This window comes from Strongylocentrotus purpuratus, unplaced genomic scaffold (genome assembly GCF_000002235.5).
Source record: "Strongylocentrotus purpuratus isolate Spur 01 unplaced genomic scaffold, Spur_5.0 spur5_scaffold_20, whole genome shotgun sequence".
Classification (NCBI taxonomy): domain Eukaryota; kingdom Metazoa; phylum Echinodermata; class Echinoidea; order Camarodonta; family Strongylocentrotidae; genus Strongylocentrotus; species Strongylocentrotus purpuratus.
This window is the reverse complement of record NW_022145606.1, coordinates 19,195,365-19,214,691: the sequence shown is the minus strand read 5'-3', so window position 1 is coordinate 19,214,691 and position 19,327 is coordinate 19,195,365. Positions and strand designations below refer to the sequence as shown.

The 19,327-nt window shown below is 38.1% G+C and overlaps 1 protein-coding gene across 1 annotated transcript; it reads right to left on the bottom strand.

Moving 5' to 3' along the window:
• Window positions 1–2,837: 2,837 nt before the first annotated feature.
• Window positions 2,838–18,339, bottom strand: LOC115927628 (dentin sialophosphoprotein-like). The gene is made up of 4 exons (XM_030993736.1): window positions 18,289–18,339; window positions 14,959–15,007; window positions 9,215–9,898; window positions 2,838–3,127 (listed from the first exon to the last, which is right to left on the bottom strand). The coding sequence occupies exons 1-4, from the start codon at window positions 18,337–18,339 to the stop codon at window positions 2,838–2,840; spliced, it is 1,074 nt and encodes a 357-aa protein (XP_030849596.1).
• Window positions 18,340–19,327: the final 988 nt, after the last annotated feature.

Here is a 19,327-nt window from a genome sequence, read left to right as displayed (position 1 = left end):
TCTCCGTAGGGAGTTGAGATTGTGCACACAATGTGTGGTGATTTGCATTGTTTCCTATGACCGGGCTAATAATATCATTGTAAAGCGCTTATCATCCATATTAGGCGCTATATAAATCGAAAAATAAATTTTAATAATAACTTATTATAGTTATTATAGTTAACTAATATTGGCTTCAGTAATATTTATAATGCCTACGTTATTTTAGCACTTTGCAACTCCGAAACAAGAGGGCACTGTAGTTACAAGTATTATACAGGGCTATAGGGACATTATTTGTATAATATATATATATATATATATATAAACATATATATAAGATAATTATGTGGCTCAATTACTTTTAAATACGTTAATGATCGGGTTCATAACATGCCTTTTACATATATATTTTTAAAATATATCTACGACATCATTTATCCAACAAAAAAACTCTTCCTTATGTTCACACTGCCTTGCATTCAACGTTGGGGGCTCTATGTTCAATGGTCGTTATTCGCTGCTTTCGAATTATTTGCTCGTTCTCGGTTTTTCGAAGCTATGTCTGACTGATAAACAAGTCATCTTACAATATATTATAACTAACGTCCATGAACAAAGATGAATCGACATTGTCGTGTTCAAACCACAGAAATGATATTGAGGTTTCCAAAAAAATAATGTGGAAATACTACTACAAAGATGCTAACGTTTTAAAAACCATAAGATTTGTAATTGCAATGAAGAGCAAGATAAGAAGAAAATGCACTGTTGCCTCTAAAGTTTGACTAAATTGTTCGTACCTCTTTGCATGACGGGTTGTGGGAATATGATTTATACTTGATAGATATGATTCATATCTTCTCAGAACTTAATTTATTAACATTATATTGATCAATAATACGAAATATCCAGAACTCTTACTTGAACCATACTTCACTAGAATAGTTACAAAAGCAAATAACATGTATGATAGTTTCATCATTGCTACTACACAAAGTACACTTCTTGTCAGCCACTACACCAAATCTTAACAAACTGTCCTTCATATATAACATTCTATTTAAAATTTTGATTTGAAACCACCTCATGTTGATATCTGTTGTTGACTGAAATGGAATTTGACAGTACGAACCCCACAGTACATCTTGAAAATCTAAAAAAACGTTTCCACTTTGTAAGAGCTTTACATTATTTTACTTTGCTTTTAAGAAAAGACTTATAAATATGTGAACAACCAACATTTTTTTTCACCACAAGGTGCACGGCTTCAGGAATGATAGGTTCTAAGGCCTTACTAGGAGCTACATGTGTACTCATTTTAAAACTTGACCAAATAGTACTGGAGGAGATTTGTTTGTATGTCAAATCTCCGCTGAAACTCAAAATATGAAGAAAAAAAAAAGAACCATCCACTTTTAGGATGTCGTTCACAAAACGTATTTCTCATAGATTCCAAACCCCAAAACATACCACTTTGACATTCATTTTAATGTTGGGATTATTCCAGAGAGGTTGACATGCAATGTCGTCAATAAGAAGTTCGACCAAGTCTGACCAAGCGAGAAGGACCTCTCTCCAAAATGGATTTGGAGTCAAGTCTGCTAATTTTCTAAAATAATGTGAGCCCATATACAGGTGAAACAAATATGTCTGGGGCAAGAATGAATTGAACATGTGAAAAGTGAAACTTTCTATCTGAAAATCAGTTACAAATCTTCTGATCCATGATATCTTCAGGGATTTAGCATGAATGTAAATATCAATCATCTTAACCCCACCTTTATCATAGTTGACACATTTGTTCTCTATTGATTTTATCAGGTTTGTTACCCCATATAAATGCATAAAGAGAACGATTTATATCTTTCATAATTTGCGAATTCGGTTCTGGAATTGAAAGCAGTAAATAGTTCAATTTTGGCACCAACAAAGATTTGACTACAATTATTCTTCCGATGACAGTTAAAGTTCGTTTAGACTATGAAATAATTTGGCATTTTATATCTTTAATTTTTTCAGTATAATTATGATTTACCATCTCTACTAAGTTAACCGAAAAATCTATTCCTAAGTATCTGGAATAACCTTCTGATACCCAATTTAATTTGTGCTCTGGCATTAGCTGTTTTTTGCAGGCTCTATTTTTCCCAAGCCATATCACATGAGTTTTTGTAATATTGATCTTTAGGTATGACATTTCCTCAAAATCACCCAATATTTTCAGTGAGCTCTGTAAATCTTCTTTTGTACCGTTAAGTGTCCAAATAATGTCATCTGCGTATTGTAGTAGTTTACTATTTTTTCCCTGTAGATGCTAGCCAATTAAATCATTGGAATGTCGAATCAAAACTCCTAATATTTCGCTAACAAGTAAAAACAGGTATGGAGATAATGGGTCTCCTTGACGACACCCTTGTCCTATAGTAAATCTCTCTGTGCAAAACCATTTACTGTGACACAAGAATATGCATTTTGATAAAATAGATGAATCCATTTTTCAGCGATGTCCCAAAATGAAAAAAGTCAAGGACATTGATTAGAAACTTGTGAGATATACAATCGAAGGCCTTTTCAAAATCAATCATCAACAACATGCCTGAAATGTCATTAAGTTCGGTATATAAGAATATATCATAATAATATATCAGAACTTAATTGATTAATATGATATTGATCAATAATATTTTCGTCAATGAAGTTTTTATAGAAGATATAATCCGAGGGGGTGGGTCTTGGAGGTTCTTGCATTCATTTCCAACACGTGGCTCATAAAGACTAATGGGGATTTGACTCCTCGATCGTCCAAAGGAGACCTCTAGAACCACCACTGGTCCCTGCTTATGGGTACAGCCATTCTAAAACCGTCTGACAAACAATCCTTTTGCCCTCTTCATTCTTATTTGAGAAGGGGCTCCATCTAGGGACCAGGCGGTCACATCAAAGCGAACTTCATCATCTAGTGTATCGAGCTGATACTGTATCACAGAATTACCATGCAACGCAAAGAAATGCCCTCCGTGTAAAGCTATACCGGAGGGTCTGAGAACATTTAGACGGTACAATTCCGTGACGTTAGATCCGGGTTGAGAGAGGTTCAGGGATTTCAGGGATTGGCTATCGTTGTCCACCCAGTACAGATTACGCCCTGTAAAAAGAAAGGAGAAATAAATAGTGGATGCGTTATTATGGTTCTAGGACACCTACCCCCTGGACATCGACCCCCGTATAACAACCCCTAGTCAACTACCCCTAAGACAACTACCCCCTAGAAAAACTACTCCCTAGGACAACTACTCCCCGGGACAACTACCCCCTTGGACAACTACCCCCGGGGGTCGTTGTCCGGGGGTAGCTGTCCTAGGGGGTAGTTGTCCTGGGAGGTAGTTGTATGGGGGTAGTTTTCCGGGGGTAGGTGTTCCTGGGGGTATTCGTCCTAAAGGATGTTTGCCCTAGGGGGTAGTTGTCCTAGGGTGTAGTTGACTGGGGTGGTTATCCGGGGGTGGATGTCAAGGGGATAAGTGTCCGGATACGCCTTATTAAATACACAATGACAATAGTTTTGTTTTATGGTGGCTTATAATTTACTCTTATCCCTTGCTTCTGCTTAATAATAATGACGAACGATGCCTAGTGATGATAGCGATGATGATGATGATGATGATGATGATGACGGTGATGATGATAATTATGATTGTGAAAGGGATGATGAAATTGATGATGATAATAATGAGGATAACGATTATGATGATGATGATGATGGTGATGGTAATGGTGATGATAATGGTGATTGGTGTGGTGATGACGATGATGATTTATTTATTTATTTCGTTTTATTTCAACTGGGTAGCCACATCATAAGTTAAGATAAGGTTATACTTCGGGGCCCTGAACAAAAAAGGAATACATATATTAAACATGAAAACATCATTACATGGTGAATAGTAAACATGATATACCAGAAATAATACAGATACAATTTAAAATGTAAATGTTTCTAAACATAAGTCTAAATCATGTTTTAGTTTGTAGGATAATTGTAAGAAAAACAGTAATCTATAGTTGGTAAGTTTGTGACAGACTCCCTATCTGCGTGTACTATGTTTTGGGTTTCGTTTACATTTTTCTCAAATAACTTGTGCAAAAGGACTGCTTGATTTGTGCATTTTGTACTTCACTAGGGAGGTTGTTCCAGATAATTGCACCTTAACATTAAAAGGACCTTCTAAAAATTGTGGATGTCTAATCCACGAGTATCAGAGGTTTTATGGGATATAACGATGCGTTCTGGCAGACTGAGTATACATATCGTGAAGGTATGAGGGGAATTAAAGTATCTATTTAACATAAGTTTACATTTCTGGAATTGCAAACGTTTTTCATGTTCGTCCTCTTGACTTTTGAAAACATTTCTTAACTCGGGGATAAGGTAGATTGATTTAGAATACAATCTTAGCCATCTGTTTTTATGCGACTTAACCAGTGTGTTCCGAAGACCTTGATTACAATAATTGACCACGAGGTGCAACAATAGTCAAAATATGGTAATACCAGTGCATCAGCATTTGCTGATGTTTTAAATGTCGAATGTGCAGATCAACGATCTTTATGTCGAGCGGTGCCTTGATATGTCGTAGTTTTTGATGTGTCCCTATAAATAAGAAGTTGGTCTTATCCGTAATAAGGGATAGTTTATTAAGGTAAATCCATGATTTAACCCTGTCTAGAATCACTATTCAATATACTATGTCATTTGGGTTTAAGGCACTAAACATAACCGCCATATCATCGGGCAGATCATTCAATACTTTAAACAAATAGAACTTTGTTATTTTTGGCTGATTTTTCCGGATTGATGTGTCAATTGAAAGGGCAGAAAATTAACTTTCTAGAAATGTGATTTTCTCTTTGAAATTCAAACACCGTTCGCCAAATGTACCCTTTCTTCAAATTGTTTTTAATCACTCATGCGAGTAATATGCACCATTTGAGTTGCATCAAATGAAAGAAGATGATCTTAGCTTTACAAATATGTGTCATTTGTTAATTATAATTGTGATTAAGTTATATGATAAAACATCGATAATTCTCGGGTTCTTTTACCTTGATTACCAATAAACAAGCAGGCTATCACGTCTATTGGTGACATGGTGAAGACCTCGACTCCAGGTGCATCCAAGCTCGTTCTATATAGTATGCGTTCGGGGTCCTTGGCGTCCCAGTACAGCCATCTATTAGGACAAAAATATTTACCACTATATCAACAAAGAACATCATTATTTAAACATAAAACAATTTAGAGGGACTTAGAGAGAGAGAGGGAGAGAGAGAGAGAGAGAAAGAAAGAGGAGGGCAGATAGAGAGAGAGAAAGAGAAAGAGGAGGAGAGAGAGGAGGAGGAGAGAGAGGGAGAGAGAGAAAGAGAGAGAAAGAAAGAGGAGGGCAGATAGAGAGAGAGAAAGAGAAAGAGGAGGAGAGAGAGGAGGAGGAGAGAGAGAGGGAGAGAGAGGGAGAGAGAGAGAAAGAGAGAGATATGGAGAGAGATATGGAGAGAGAAAGAAAGAAAGGTGCGAGAGCGGGAGAGGAATAGAAAGGTGTGGAATATATAATAATAGGTCCATTTAGTAGCGCAACTACTAGTATCATCATATCACTATTATTACCCCGGCTGTAGCTGAGCTGCCATAATAGGGCGCTAAAGGATTCGAGGAATTTCTTTCTACCGGGTACCTATTTACTTTACCTGGGTGGAGAGTTGCAAATCAAAGTTAATTAATGTCCTTGCCAAAGAACATTAGTGTCACGGCGGGACTCGAACCGCGAACCATGTGATCCACAGTCCGGTGACAAATCCGCTAGACCACGATACCTCTCCTATAAGAGGGACAATGGCGATGTTCATCAATACTCTTTTGACAAATGTAATCCAGCGCTACATGGGTATCGCAAGAATCACGAAACGCTGGAATAGCAGGCATTGGGAAAAAAAATATTCATTCACAATCTTATAAAACGATGGGGCCTAATGTCTGCTCACCTAACATTTAACTTAAAGGAATAGTTTTGTTGCAGAGGGTGATACACAACTTTTTGTTTGTTGAGATAATGAAAACTTAAATGTCAAATTTGGAAGAACATACAATTTAAATGACTAAATCATCTTTGTTTGATCAAAATCGGTTCAGAGACTGCTTTGGAACCAGCCGTTGACGAAAAAAAAAACAAGATAGCGCTTTATTACATTAATTGCAGCCGACGCAGATTTGGGGCTTTTATTGGCTTTTCATGCTGGTTATAATACGCACAACCAGCCTGCCCGTGTATAGTTATTATTAATTATTTTATTAATGAACGGTTACCATATTTTCTGGAAAGTGGAGCCGAATTGGTATGATCGTATAGCTACATTACACACATTTTGGGGTCTAAAATTGCCTTCACAGCAATTTTAGGTCCTGTAAGAGCACTAGAAATGTCATAAATAAGAATAAGAGCAATAACCATGCACTTTGCAGGTATTTGCGGTTCGAAACAAGAACTCAACTATCCCTTTAAAATGGACAAGATTTCTAATCATATTCCCCTATGCCTCATGTTTTTTTTGAGGGGGCACGGGACTTCTTACCTATTCAATGTATCCAAGGTTATGTGCGTAGAACGTTTGATACTACCAAGTATTGTCTTCGGCTCGCTGCCATTTAGTTGTGACCTCATCATGGCCTTTTCTTCATCATCCATCCAGATCAGTTTCCCCCCAGCCATGTCCAATGCAAAAGACACGACACCTATACACGTAAACATAACAGTTCACAATGAATTTCCATAGGAAGGCAATATTTCATCAGTAGTAGAGGGATTTTTTTTTGTTTTTGTAATAGCCACAACGTAATCATGCCCATGTATATAGCTAATACCCCGGTCACACGGCGTTTCTACAACGGTCGAAACGTGGCTGAGAGCGTGGCCAATCGGGGTTAATCGTGGGCGGATCCAGCCGGCGGTAGGGGAGGGGCCAAATTCGTGAGAAAATAATTAGCCGGCCAATAATTCGCTCACTGGGGGGGGGGGGGGGGGGGTCATCTCCATAAAAATGCCTGGATCCGCCACTGGGGCCAAACGTGGGAGGATCTCCATGAACGTAGTTTGGTCGGGTTTGGATCTCCCAGATCGGGAAGCTGCCTGCTCTCCCAACGTTTATTCTGAACCTGCACAAAATAAGCGTAGCCGGTTCTTGGTCAACTATAAGCGGGACAATGTCTTATTAATAACGTAGTGGGAACGCCAATATTGTACAAGCAGCGTGCTAGCATCGTCTTGAGACGTATGCGTACAAATCTCGTAATAAAAACGCAGCACTGTCGTCAACTATTTCGACCCGCTTTAGGCCGTTCAGCTTCGAAGTTAGGAAAGAACTGAAGAGAAGCTTGAACACCCCTGATTTATAAAGACATCGCCACAAATCGTAGTAGAAGCGTACTAGAAGCGTAATATGGCCAGCACCATGCAGCGTAGCGACATCGTCCTACAGTCTTCTAGGTCTGTAAAACAACGTATCATGGTCATGTTCGGCGTAGCAACAACATAGTGGTAACGACCATTTGGTCGGCATTTTGGTCTAGGTGTAATCGTAGTGGCAGCGAGAGCAACGCAGTACAGTCGTGATGTAATCTTTAATTTGCCAAATTGCTGGATTTTCACGGCGATAGTTCCCCCGATTTGATAACTCTTTTAGATCGGGGTGATCGGCATGGTCTTCGTAAGTTCGCAGGGCTGTGGGAGCGGGCCTTTAGGTAGCTATTGTGCACCATTAACCTATTATCTACATTAACCGGGTGGTCCCTGTTTTAGGTCTATGGGAATAAGAGAATTTAGTAATCAACGGGTTTAAGTATCATACCACATGTATAGGACTGGGTAGTGCGTTGGGGACGAGTACAGGAGTTGTCGCTATAGGTTTATAGATATGCCTCTACAACTTATTAAATGATGGCTCCAATTAGCAAAGGCATAGGTTCTTGTCACTCCTTATTCACGTTCAACCTCAACCTTTCATGAAATGCAGATCAAGACATTCAAGTGAAGCCCCAAGAGGTTCCCCTTTCACCCCTTTTAAATGGATATCGCAAGGACCGGGAAGACTGTAATGAGGGATACCATATGGGCCCTGTTTCATAAAACTTGATATCAATAACATGTTACAAGCTACTGTTACAAGCTATTGAAATCATGGGATCTGATTGGCTGAAAGCTAATTTGTTATAGTAATCTAACATTTGTTATAGATATCAAGTTTTATGAAACAGGCCCCTGATCAAAAAGCGGAATATCAGGTATGAGGGAAAATGTCCATTCATAATCTTATTTGATACATTACACTTTTTGATGGAAACTTGTTTGCTTTATCACGTGTGACATGGTGTCACGTGACCACTTCGACTGCCTACAGTGAAGTAATTTTGATTATTCCCGATAAAATGGGCCTAATTATTGCGGTGTAATATTCAAATATACGAAGCTGTGAGAAAGAATAGTGGAAATTATTTATCTGAGGAGGGACTGGCTTAGTACTAATTTTTCCGAGGGGCGAAGCCCCGAGGAAAAAATAGTAACTGTTGCCAGTCCCTCCGAAGATACACAATTTCCACTATTCTTACGAACTAAATGCTTGGTATATTTGTTTTATATCACTTCGTTACGATCCGAACGTCTGACCTAATGAATGGATGGCATATGGTTTTTAACTTTATTCTTATGTCACCAACATTTGGGCCGGGTATTGGAGAAGTTTACAATCAGTTTGAATTTGTCAATTTAATTTGCGCACAATTATATTAACGCCAATTTAATAAGACGCGCTAATTGCGCATTATGTTTGACTGACCATGATGTGATGTCACAATGCTTTTCTACCTGAAAATCTCATAGAGCATGCGCGGTTCTGCCCATGAAAAAAAAATGGAAAATATTCGGAGCTCTGGCAGAGATTTTTTTTCAAATAGTGAAATTATATTTTATCACGTGACCACCAATTGACCAATCATGTATTTAGAAAACTTATGAATATTCATAGAAGGGATATAATTTAGAATATTTGAAATAATGTGAAATAGTTTTATAATACTTGCTTGCGTTGGAGACGATCACAGATTGTGAGTATGTTTCCAAGTGTAATCGGTTGATAGTGTTTGAATCAGACCAATAAATCGACGTAGAGACTGGATCGAAGTCTACTATACTCGGTTTGCCTGATACCGTGAAAGCATGATAGGTGATGAACTCTAGAGACTCGTCATCACGTGCTTTCCCAAAAATCACAATGCGATCGTCACTTGACATGAGAACAACCGTACGGCCGATCGGTTGATCTTGCGATTCGTCGGGTGTTCCATTGTGCGATCCATCGGGTGTTTCATCGTGCGATCCATCGGGTGTTTCATTGTGCGATCCATCGGGTGTTTCATTGTGTGATCCATCGGGTGTTTCATTGTGCGATCCATCGGGTGTTTCATTGTGCGATCCATCGGCTGTTTCATTGTGCGATCCATCGGCTGTATCATCGTGCAATCCATCGGCTGTTTCATTGTGCGATCCATCGGCTGTATCATCGTGCAATCCATCGGCTGTTTCATTGTGCGATCCATCGGCTGTATCATCGTGCGATCCATCCGCTGTTTCATTGTGCGATCCATCGGCTGTTTCATTGTGCGATCCATCGGCTGTATCATCGTGCAATCCATCGGCTGTTTCATTGTGCGATCCATCGGCTGTATCATCGTGCGATCCATCCGCTGTTTCATTGTGCGATCCATCGGCTGTTTCATTGTGCGATCCATCCGCTGTTTCATTGCGCGATTTATCGTTTCTTTGATCGTTTATGGAATCGGCTGCTTGGTCGTCTGTCTGGGCGTCTGAGGGGTTTTCTGATTAATAAAATTGAAATAGAAATTCTGTTTTATTGACTAAAATCCAGATTTGTAGGATCATTGTCAATATTCTGCCCAATAAAGGATAACAATTATCAAAGATATAGTTTCAAAATACAGGAAACAAATATAAATAAGTAAAAATGCCAGGAACAAGGGACAAAATTACGTGCTACCACAGGTCTCTTCGGGAATATAATGCATGATAATAAATCAGATATCTCATTCATACTTTTTACATTATTATATTTAAACGACGAGACTATGAGGCAGTGAGGTAACAATCGCTATTTTTAATTAAATAACACAATAATATAATAATAATAATAGCCTAATAGTCCACTCCAAATTTTATTAAACCGAAACGGAAATTCTTTTTGCCCAATTGATCGTGAGCCCGGCAGCCACTGAGCAGCGCCAGATCGACGTTGCTCTATCCCTTATTGTTGAACGCCAAACAAGGTAGCAACAACTCCCATCTTTTAACGTCTTTTGGTATGACGCGGCCGGGATTCGAACCCACGACCTCCCGGTTGTGAGGCGGACGCTCTACTGACTGAGCCAACTAATCCCATTTATGTACGATAACAAAGAGGAACGGGATAAAGAGGGAGGTGAGGTTTGGCATCTCCGTTTGAGAAGACTATTTTATCAAGGTGCATAAGTATATTGTTCTTCGTCTTCAATGGGGAGAGGGGAGCGGGTAGGGCTACATCGACTCCGACTTCATTATCTTATTGTGCTGAATACGTCACTTATCATATATTTCACCTTATGCCATTAAATACCGGGCTTTATTAGTCACCTCTAGTTGCTACTTTGCTTCGAATTGCCGTGTATGATTCACTTTGTGGTATCATCACTTACATTTACGCTTTTTTTTATAGCAATATGGGTTGTCATTCCAGTATTGAACAAATGAAGCTTCAAGCACATTTTAAAAATAAATTTATGTTAAAAAAAAACTCTCCGCCTTTGTAGTCGAGAAGACACTTTAAAAAACAAACTTAAACCCAACTCTTTCTATCTTGACTCGTCAAAGTAAGTTTTGAGTATCTAAATTTCAATTCGTTCATAATATTTTAACTACTGTTCCTTATTTGATTGTTATGATTTGTATGTTTCTTTTCTGTTTTATAGCGCTCTGATCAGTTTGCCTGTAATAGCGGCTCAATAAGAATCAATTATTATTACTATGATTATGCAAATATTGTTAATTTGTTTTAAAGCCCATCTACACTAGTTTTGCCGGAAGGGATTAGACCTCCCTGCGAGGTCACTGGCAGGTGGTTATCTCATCTAATCAGCTCTCAATTAACATAATAAAAAGGGGATCATGTGGACCATTTGGTACCGTTTAGGTATTGTTGGCTATATAGAGGGCGCAGGTAGATACAAGGAGTGCAATCTTGCTTTAAATTCATGGCATTATTTTAAATATTGAGTGAAGGAAATGAACCAAGGACTTACATCCGGGCTTGTTAAAGATAGGTCCTATGAGTGGTCTCGTAATCAAGTGACCCGGGTTCGAAACCAAGGCGATGCGCTAGTGCCCTTTGGTAAGGCATTAATCCTCCTTAGCAGTCAGGTAAAATAACCAGCCAACCAAGATAGGTCCTATGACGTCAGGGTTGCACCATGAGAACCCTTCAAATTCTTCCCAACATGAAGCTCCATTAGCACAGGGATTGCTCTTACATGCACGGAACGGTACATGCATTAAGAACGGTATATATGTACCGGTGTATTTGTTTGTTTGTTCGTGTTTTCTATGAACTGAATAGAAGTAAAAGCTACCATGTGTAAAGAAAAAACATAATTAATATTCATTCACTATTTTTACGCCAAAATGATAAGTCAAAATAAGGCTTAAGATTACCCCTTTTCTGTATATACCATGTAATTATCATACAACTAAGGTTATAAGGTTGTAAATATAAATATGTTGATTATATGGAATACATAAACATCAAATCAAAAATCAAGTCAAATCAAAATAAGAATGCATTTACCCGGTTCCGCGCACGTTAATATGGTCATGTCACGAGGTAACCATGGTGACTGGTTTCTGAAGAACAGGTGTTTTAGTTCGTTGTCTTCTGATTCGCGTAGGACATGTGACGGCTTAAAACAGACTGGTGTAGGGCATTTTCCCAGGCTGGTAGCTAAGTATAGTTTGATATTTGAAATAATAAATTCGCATGATATAGGTTATAAAGAAAAGGACTAGTTTTACAACTGAATTTTTTTTTTGGTCTCCGAAAAATGAATTATGTTTAAAAACGGGAAACGTGCTGCATGTATAGGCCTAATGCAAATGTGTATGTGTAAACATTGGGTCATTGTACACGGTTCAAAATGGAATAATTTTCTCCTGAAAAGAAGGTTTTTGTGTGTGATTTTTACTCATTCTATATGCGATTCGTAGCATTCCAGTTCGAAACATAATTAAAAGGAGACACTCTTCTGCTTATGAGTTAACGCAAATGAATAGAAAGCCACTTGGTTACGAGTTTAATCAGGGGCGTGAATCCGTACCGAGGAGTGGGGGGATGATCGGCGATAGCCATCACATACTAGCACGAGCACACGCCCACACTAATTTACGCAAGCGCGCGCGATCGCGCACGCACAAACACAAAACACACACACACACGCACATACACACACGCACACACACAACAAACACACACATACCCAAACACATATACATAAATTTATACATGCATACATACATGCACGCACATGCCAAATTTGACAACCATAAAGTAAAATAATTGGACATATATTTCGAAATACTGACAGCTGCAAACTGTAGTGTTTTATTATAATGAACTTTCGAAATAAGACGACACACTTTCAAGTAGTAACATAAAGATTGAGTATTTCGTCAGGAAGATGTGAACTCTTTATTTTGAGTCCCATCGCTTAGAAAATTATATATATACCCGGGCCGAATGCTAAATTGTTTTTCCTACGGACTATCTATAGTACTTGCGTATGCGCAAATGGTCATTTTCCTCGACGACATAAATAAACGAATTATTTCGTCAACTTAGTCACCATCATAGCTATATATTTTAATGCAGGCGCGGAGCTAGGATCTCATTTTAGGGAGGGGCGGTAGTGAGCAGGCGAATCACTCAAAGAGTGCGCGAAGCGCGCTCATTCGGGGGTGTGGGTGATATAAGCCTACCGCGCGAAGCGTGGAAGCTTAGACGTTTCCTTAGATTATTAGGAAAAGAAGACGATTTATTGTACCGTTCTCGACTGTTAACCCTTGTCTGTATGAATTCCCCCGCCCCTCCCGCGCAAAGCGCGAAAGCTTTGGCGTTTCATTAAATTATTATAAAAAGAAGACGATTTGCAGTACCGTTCTCGACTGTAAAGCCTTGTCTGATTTCAGTTCCCCCCCTCCCGCGCGGAAGTTTTGGCGTTTCATTAAATTATTAGAGAAAGTAGACAATTTGTTGAACCGTGCTCGACTCTTAATCTTTGTCTTAATTCGGTTTACCCCGTGCGAAGCGCGGAAGCCTTGACGTTTCCTTAAATTATTAGAGAAAGCAGACGATTGGGTGTACTGTTCTCGACTCTTATTTCTCGTCTGAATTCAGTTTCCCCTTCCCACACGAAGCTCGAAAAGCTTAGACGTTTGATTCAATTATTATAGAAAGAAGACGATTCGTTGCACCGTTTTCGACTCTTATTAAGCCCTATTTATCTGAATTCAGTTTCACCCTCTCGCGCGAAGCGCGGAAGCTTTGACGTTTCCTTAAATTATTAGAGAAAGTAGACGATTTGTTAAACCGTGCTCGACTGTTAATCTTTGTATGAATTCGGTTTACCCCTCCCGCGCAAAGCGCGGAAGTTTTGACGTTTCATTAAATTATTAGAGAAAGCAGACGATTCGTTGTACCGTTTTCGACTCTTAATAAGCCCTCTTTATCTGAATTCAGTTCCCCCTCTCGCGCGAAGCGCGGAAGCCTTGACGTTTCCTTAAATTGTTAGAGAAAGCAGACGATTAGGTGTACTGTTCTCGACTCTTAATTCTCGTCTGAATTCAGTTTCCCCTTCCCGCGCGAAGCGCGAAAACCTTAGACGTTTGATATAATTATTATAGAAAGAAGACGAGAAGGCGAACTTTAGACCGTTCCTGAAACGGTCTAACCTGCAACGGCGCTTTATACTGACCGTTCGACCACACACGGCGCAATCAAGATCAGTGCAGTCGTCAAGGTAACCTATTGGCCCCTACCTCCCCTAGATCGCGCGGGCGGGAACAATTGTTCTGAATTGCTAGCGCGAGAGAGCGGAGCATGCATGCGGTGCAATATGCAGAAGACTGCGTGACCGGCTGGCAGGGGCGCGGCCCAATGCATTTTGTGTATATAGTGGGTTTCGTATTATTCTGAAGTTTATGAAGTGCTTGTTCGCGCAAGTCGCGCAAATATTCTTAATGATAGTGACATACTGTGACTATATGTGTAGGCTATACAGTTATACATACATAAACAAAATAACTAATTTCTCATGCATTATGCTGAAACTGAAACAATCACATTTTGTTCTTCTTCTTCTTCTTCCTTTTTTTTCTCTCTTTTTGTTGTAATATCAGGGGGGATGTTTTTACAGACCATCCCCCTTACTTCAAGCCAGGGGGGGGATGCAGCCCCCCCCCCCCCCATCCCCCTGGGATTTACGCCCCTGAGTTTAATTATTATGGACCCCTTCTTGTGTTTGTGAGGCTTTGGATTCACTCGAAAATTATAGTTATAGTAGTAGAACCCACTTCAAAGTAGTGACTAATTTGAGAGCGGATTCTACCAATAAACAAAATAAACAAAATGATCCCTGATATGACTTTGCCTAAAGCGGATTTTCGACTTTGCGTCATGTACTTTTAGTTACATCCAGAAATCTTTCTCCATGTCCGTGCTTTACGGAAATACTTGTCTCATAATACATATATATTGTTTAATATGATATCCAGATTGTTTATTTCTGATATAAGAATAATGTTGAGAGGATGCAAATTAAACAGATGAGAAAAGTCTTACCTGAGGCAGATGCCGAGAGTGATACCACAATCCAAACTGCAATGATGTTCTGAATGATAATGACAATGTAACATGAAGTTTTTAAAATGTCCAACAAAAACTGTAAGATACATATTATAGCAGTGTAGGTTTGATTTATATCCAACATGGCACTGTCTGCGTGGTTATTTTGCAATCGAGAGTTAACCTATGTTACCAACACGCAGTGTGTGTCCAGACGGGCTGGTTATTAGCCAGGTTATTTAGACTTTTTCTGCACCGTATAACAAATTCTACATTATATCTATTGAATATCGAAATCGAATCAAATGGCAGGGTCATGAAAATTAGAAATCCCGAAAATAACATTCGGACATTATTTTGAATTGTTTTTAAAGTGATACATCTTATTGTAAATGGAAACTATTCTAAATAGTAAAGCCAGAGCTGAACATGTGGATAAGACAAAATCTAAGTTTATCATCCGGAATTCACATGAACGTGTTTGTTAGAACTATATTCAGTGCGTCCCAGATAAGAAAACAGGAACTAAATGGCTACCTCGAACACGCCATGAGCCGTACAAATACAGGTGCATATATTTTTCATAATCAAAATAGAGACATTTACAATTAGCAATAGACAATGAAAGGTTAGAATAGTCGATGTATACTATTGTATATAAGTATCGGTCTATAATAACAAATATGAAGGGAAACAGGGGACATTGGCTAACTGCTACACCAACAGTATAAACATTGTATTTACGTACGTTACTTACTATGGTAAATGACAAATAGACAACAAACAAGCAGACACAAACGTAATGTTTAGGATGAAATTTAAAAAAACTCACCATTTTAGCGATGTGGCTTTTAGCGCTCTTTACTGTGACAAGGGCAGCTATCAAAGTAAACGATCACTTGGTCTATTTCTTTGGTTTGCTGGTCTTTTATGCAAAGAAACTTGGAAACGAGCCAAGGGTGGTCAGAGCAGGTCTTTATTATTTTACCTTTTCATTTCTTTAAAGAGAAAAAAATGAAGAAAAAAATATATACAAATCTGGAATAGATTACAAGTGCTTTTTGGCGAACGGTCAAAATTATCAAAATCGTGATTGGATGGATATTGTAAAGACCGCTAAAGTCACGTTTTCATTAAATATGCAAACTAATTTCACGTCAATACAACGTTACGCGTTTATAAAATAAGAGCTCTCAATTTATTCTCTATATAATTCCTCCCCCTCATCTCTTTTTCTTTCACCTCTCTCTCTCTCTCTCTCTTGATATATATCTCCCTCTCGTTGTCTTTTTCTCTCTCTTGCTCTTTCTGTCTCTTGCTCTCTCTCTCGCTCTCTCTCTATCTACCTCTCTCTCTCTCTCTCTCTCCCAGTCTCTCCATCTATCTTTCCCTTTTATTCTCCTTCTTCTTCTTTATTTCCTATATGCTTTTACTTTCCTTAGTTATTTCCCCCAATATCTTCAAGGCAAACTTCATGCGAGATGACGTGGGTCATAATGCAAAGCATCTTACCCTCGTTGAACGATTCACCCGTTGTTTCTTCAAAGCCTTGTAAACTCTAGATTTTCAGTAATTGTGTTTTTCCCTACATACATGTCTAAGAAAATCGACGTAACTGATAGCTGCGACAATTTGTCACATATTTTGCTATGTAATCCATACTGATGAAAACATTATGAAAAGAAAAAGTCGTTTTAAAAAACTGTGTGGTGAAATTCGCGAATAAATACCCTAATACTAACTGGGAAAGAGAACGTTTGCTTATGCAGGGCTGATCTTCAGTGCTGTCAATTATTGCTCCCCTCAATAGATTCGTAATAGCAGAACAGTTGCACAAGTGCGCTTTGAGCATATGATTTGAAGTAGATTTAGCGCCTTACACATCTCATTAGTATCATGATAAAATGTGATTTATGCTAACCCTAGCGCAACTCGACACTTTATCGCAAATACATCAACATCAAGAAAACACACAATAAAACAAAGTCAACACAACAACACATTGTGATCCACTAACATAAGATGACTAAAGTTAACTTTAAAAGGTCCCTAGGCCAAACCAAAACGAGCAAGACTAATGAATGTTTTAGTTTTTTTTCATAAATAAATACATCTTACTACAAGCATTGGCGGATGACGAATAATTATGACAATAATCGGTGTTGTGGTCTAGTGGTTACGTCACCGGACTGTTGATCACAAGATGCACGGTTCAAGTCCCGCCGCAGCACTAATAGGGACTTTTCTATACTGCACGACGAGAACGTGGGCTGCCCTTTTAAGGAAATGTGACGTCACTACCAGTGCCTTAAAAGGACGTCACATTGCCTTAAAAGGGCAGCCCACGTTCTCGTCGTGCAGAATCGAAAAGGCCCTAGTGTCTTTTGGCAAGCCAATAATCTAAATTTGCCACTTTCCACTAAGGTGAAGTAAATAGGTATCCGATAGGAAGAAGTACCTTGAATGCTTTACCGCCATATATAACCCTACAGCCGGGGTAGTAATATGATACTTTGTATCACACGCAGTAGTTTATATTCATATAGTGGCTGCGTTATATAAATGGACCTATTATCATTACAATCATAATGATAAAACAAAACTATGCAACAATATCAAGCTTTAATATTTCCTCGAATATATGGGTCAGAAATGGAGATTTATATTTTCATGATTTCTGCAGGCTTATATTTCGTAATATAATTAATATATGTTAATCTTTAATAGGAATTAGGATTTTTTTTCGAAATTAAAATTCCAGAGAAGATTTTTAAATGTTTGAAAATATGCTGTATTGTTAAACACATGAGACAAATCATACGTCGCTTTCTTCCTCGGCTTCATTGTCCGCTTCATACCCTCTTTCATTTTCTTCTCCGAGGGCTCTTTCCACCTCTGCACGATCGAAACTTTCATAACCAGAATCATGATCAGACACTACCAATTCATCACCACTAAAGTCGCTTTCTTCTTCTTCCTCATCGTCTTCGTAAGAAGAAACAATGGAGATGGATTCTCTATCGTCACTTTCATAACAAGAATCATGATCACTCAATATCAATTCATCACCACTAAAATCTTCATCACTAAAATAACCGAAATTTTCAAAATTTTGTTGCCGCATCTTTTTCTTTTTAATATTAGTTTTTAATCTTTAAATAGGAATTAGGAGAAAAAAAATTGCAAAATAAAATTGCCAGAAAAGAAATTTACATGTTAGACAATTCTGTTGCATTGGTAAACATATTAGACAAATCATATGTCGCTTTCTTCCACGCCTTCATCATCCAGAATCAGAATCATGATCACTCAAAACAAATTCCTCACCGCTAAAGTCGCTTTCTTCTTCCTCATCGCCCGCCTCATACCCTTCTTCATCGTCTCTGTAAGAAGAAATAATGGAGATGGATTCTCTATCGTCACTTTCATAACCAGAATCATGATCACTCAATATCAATTCATCACCACTAAATTCTTCATCACTAAAAAAAAAGAAATTTTCAAAATTGTGTTGCCGCATCTTTTCCTTTTTAATATTAGTTTTTAACCTTTAAATAGGAATTAAGAATTTGTTTTAATTTTCGAAATTAAAAATACCAGAGAAGAAATGTAAACGTAGGAAAAATCTGATGTATTGGTAAACACATGAGACAAAATAACTTCTAAGTAAATGACGTCACACGTAGCAGTCCACTATGTCGACGTGTAAATCTAAAATTTCCTGTTGACATTCATGAGCATTCCCGTACAAAGTTATAACCTCCCATTCGTGTATTCGGGGATGAGCTGGTGCATCCACTGTGCCTGCTATCCACTGGTATTATTTACAGGGGTGGACGTGCATACCTGTACTATTATCATCATCGTTATTGTTATCATAAGTAGTAGTATTAGGAGTAATAGTAGTGGTAGAAGTAGTAATAGTAGTAGTAGTAATATTAATATTATCATTATTATTATTATCTCTATTATTATTATTATTATTATTATTATTATTATTATTATTATTATTATTATTATTATTTATACTATCATTATAATCACCATCATCAATTATTGTACTAAGTGAATAAAACATCTGCATGGAGAAGAACAACATTATCCACACAAAACTAAATATCGGTGACGCATTTTATAACTAATAGACCATACAATCATTGATGTTATATTGAAACTATGCTGCTACTTTGAATACGTTGTCGCTTTGACAATAAGACTACATAACCTCACAATGAACAGTTAATGTTATGTAAAACGTTATTAACCTTTCCCAACAAACCCGATAAACCAGTAGTCAGTTTACATTGAATTGAATTGAATTTAATTTATTTCCACAAAACATGCATAAAACATGGCAATGAAATAT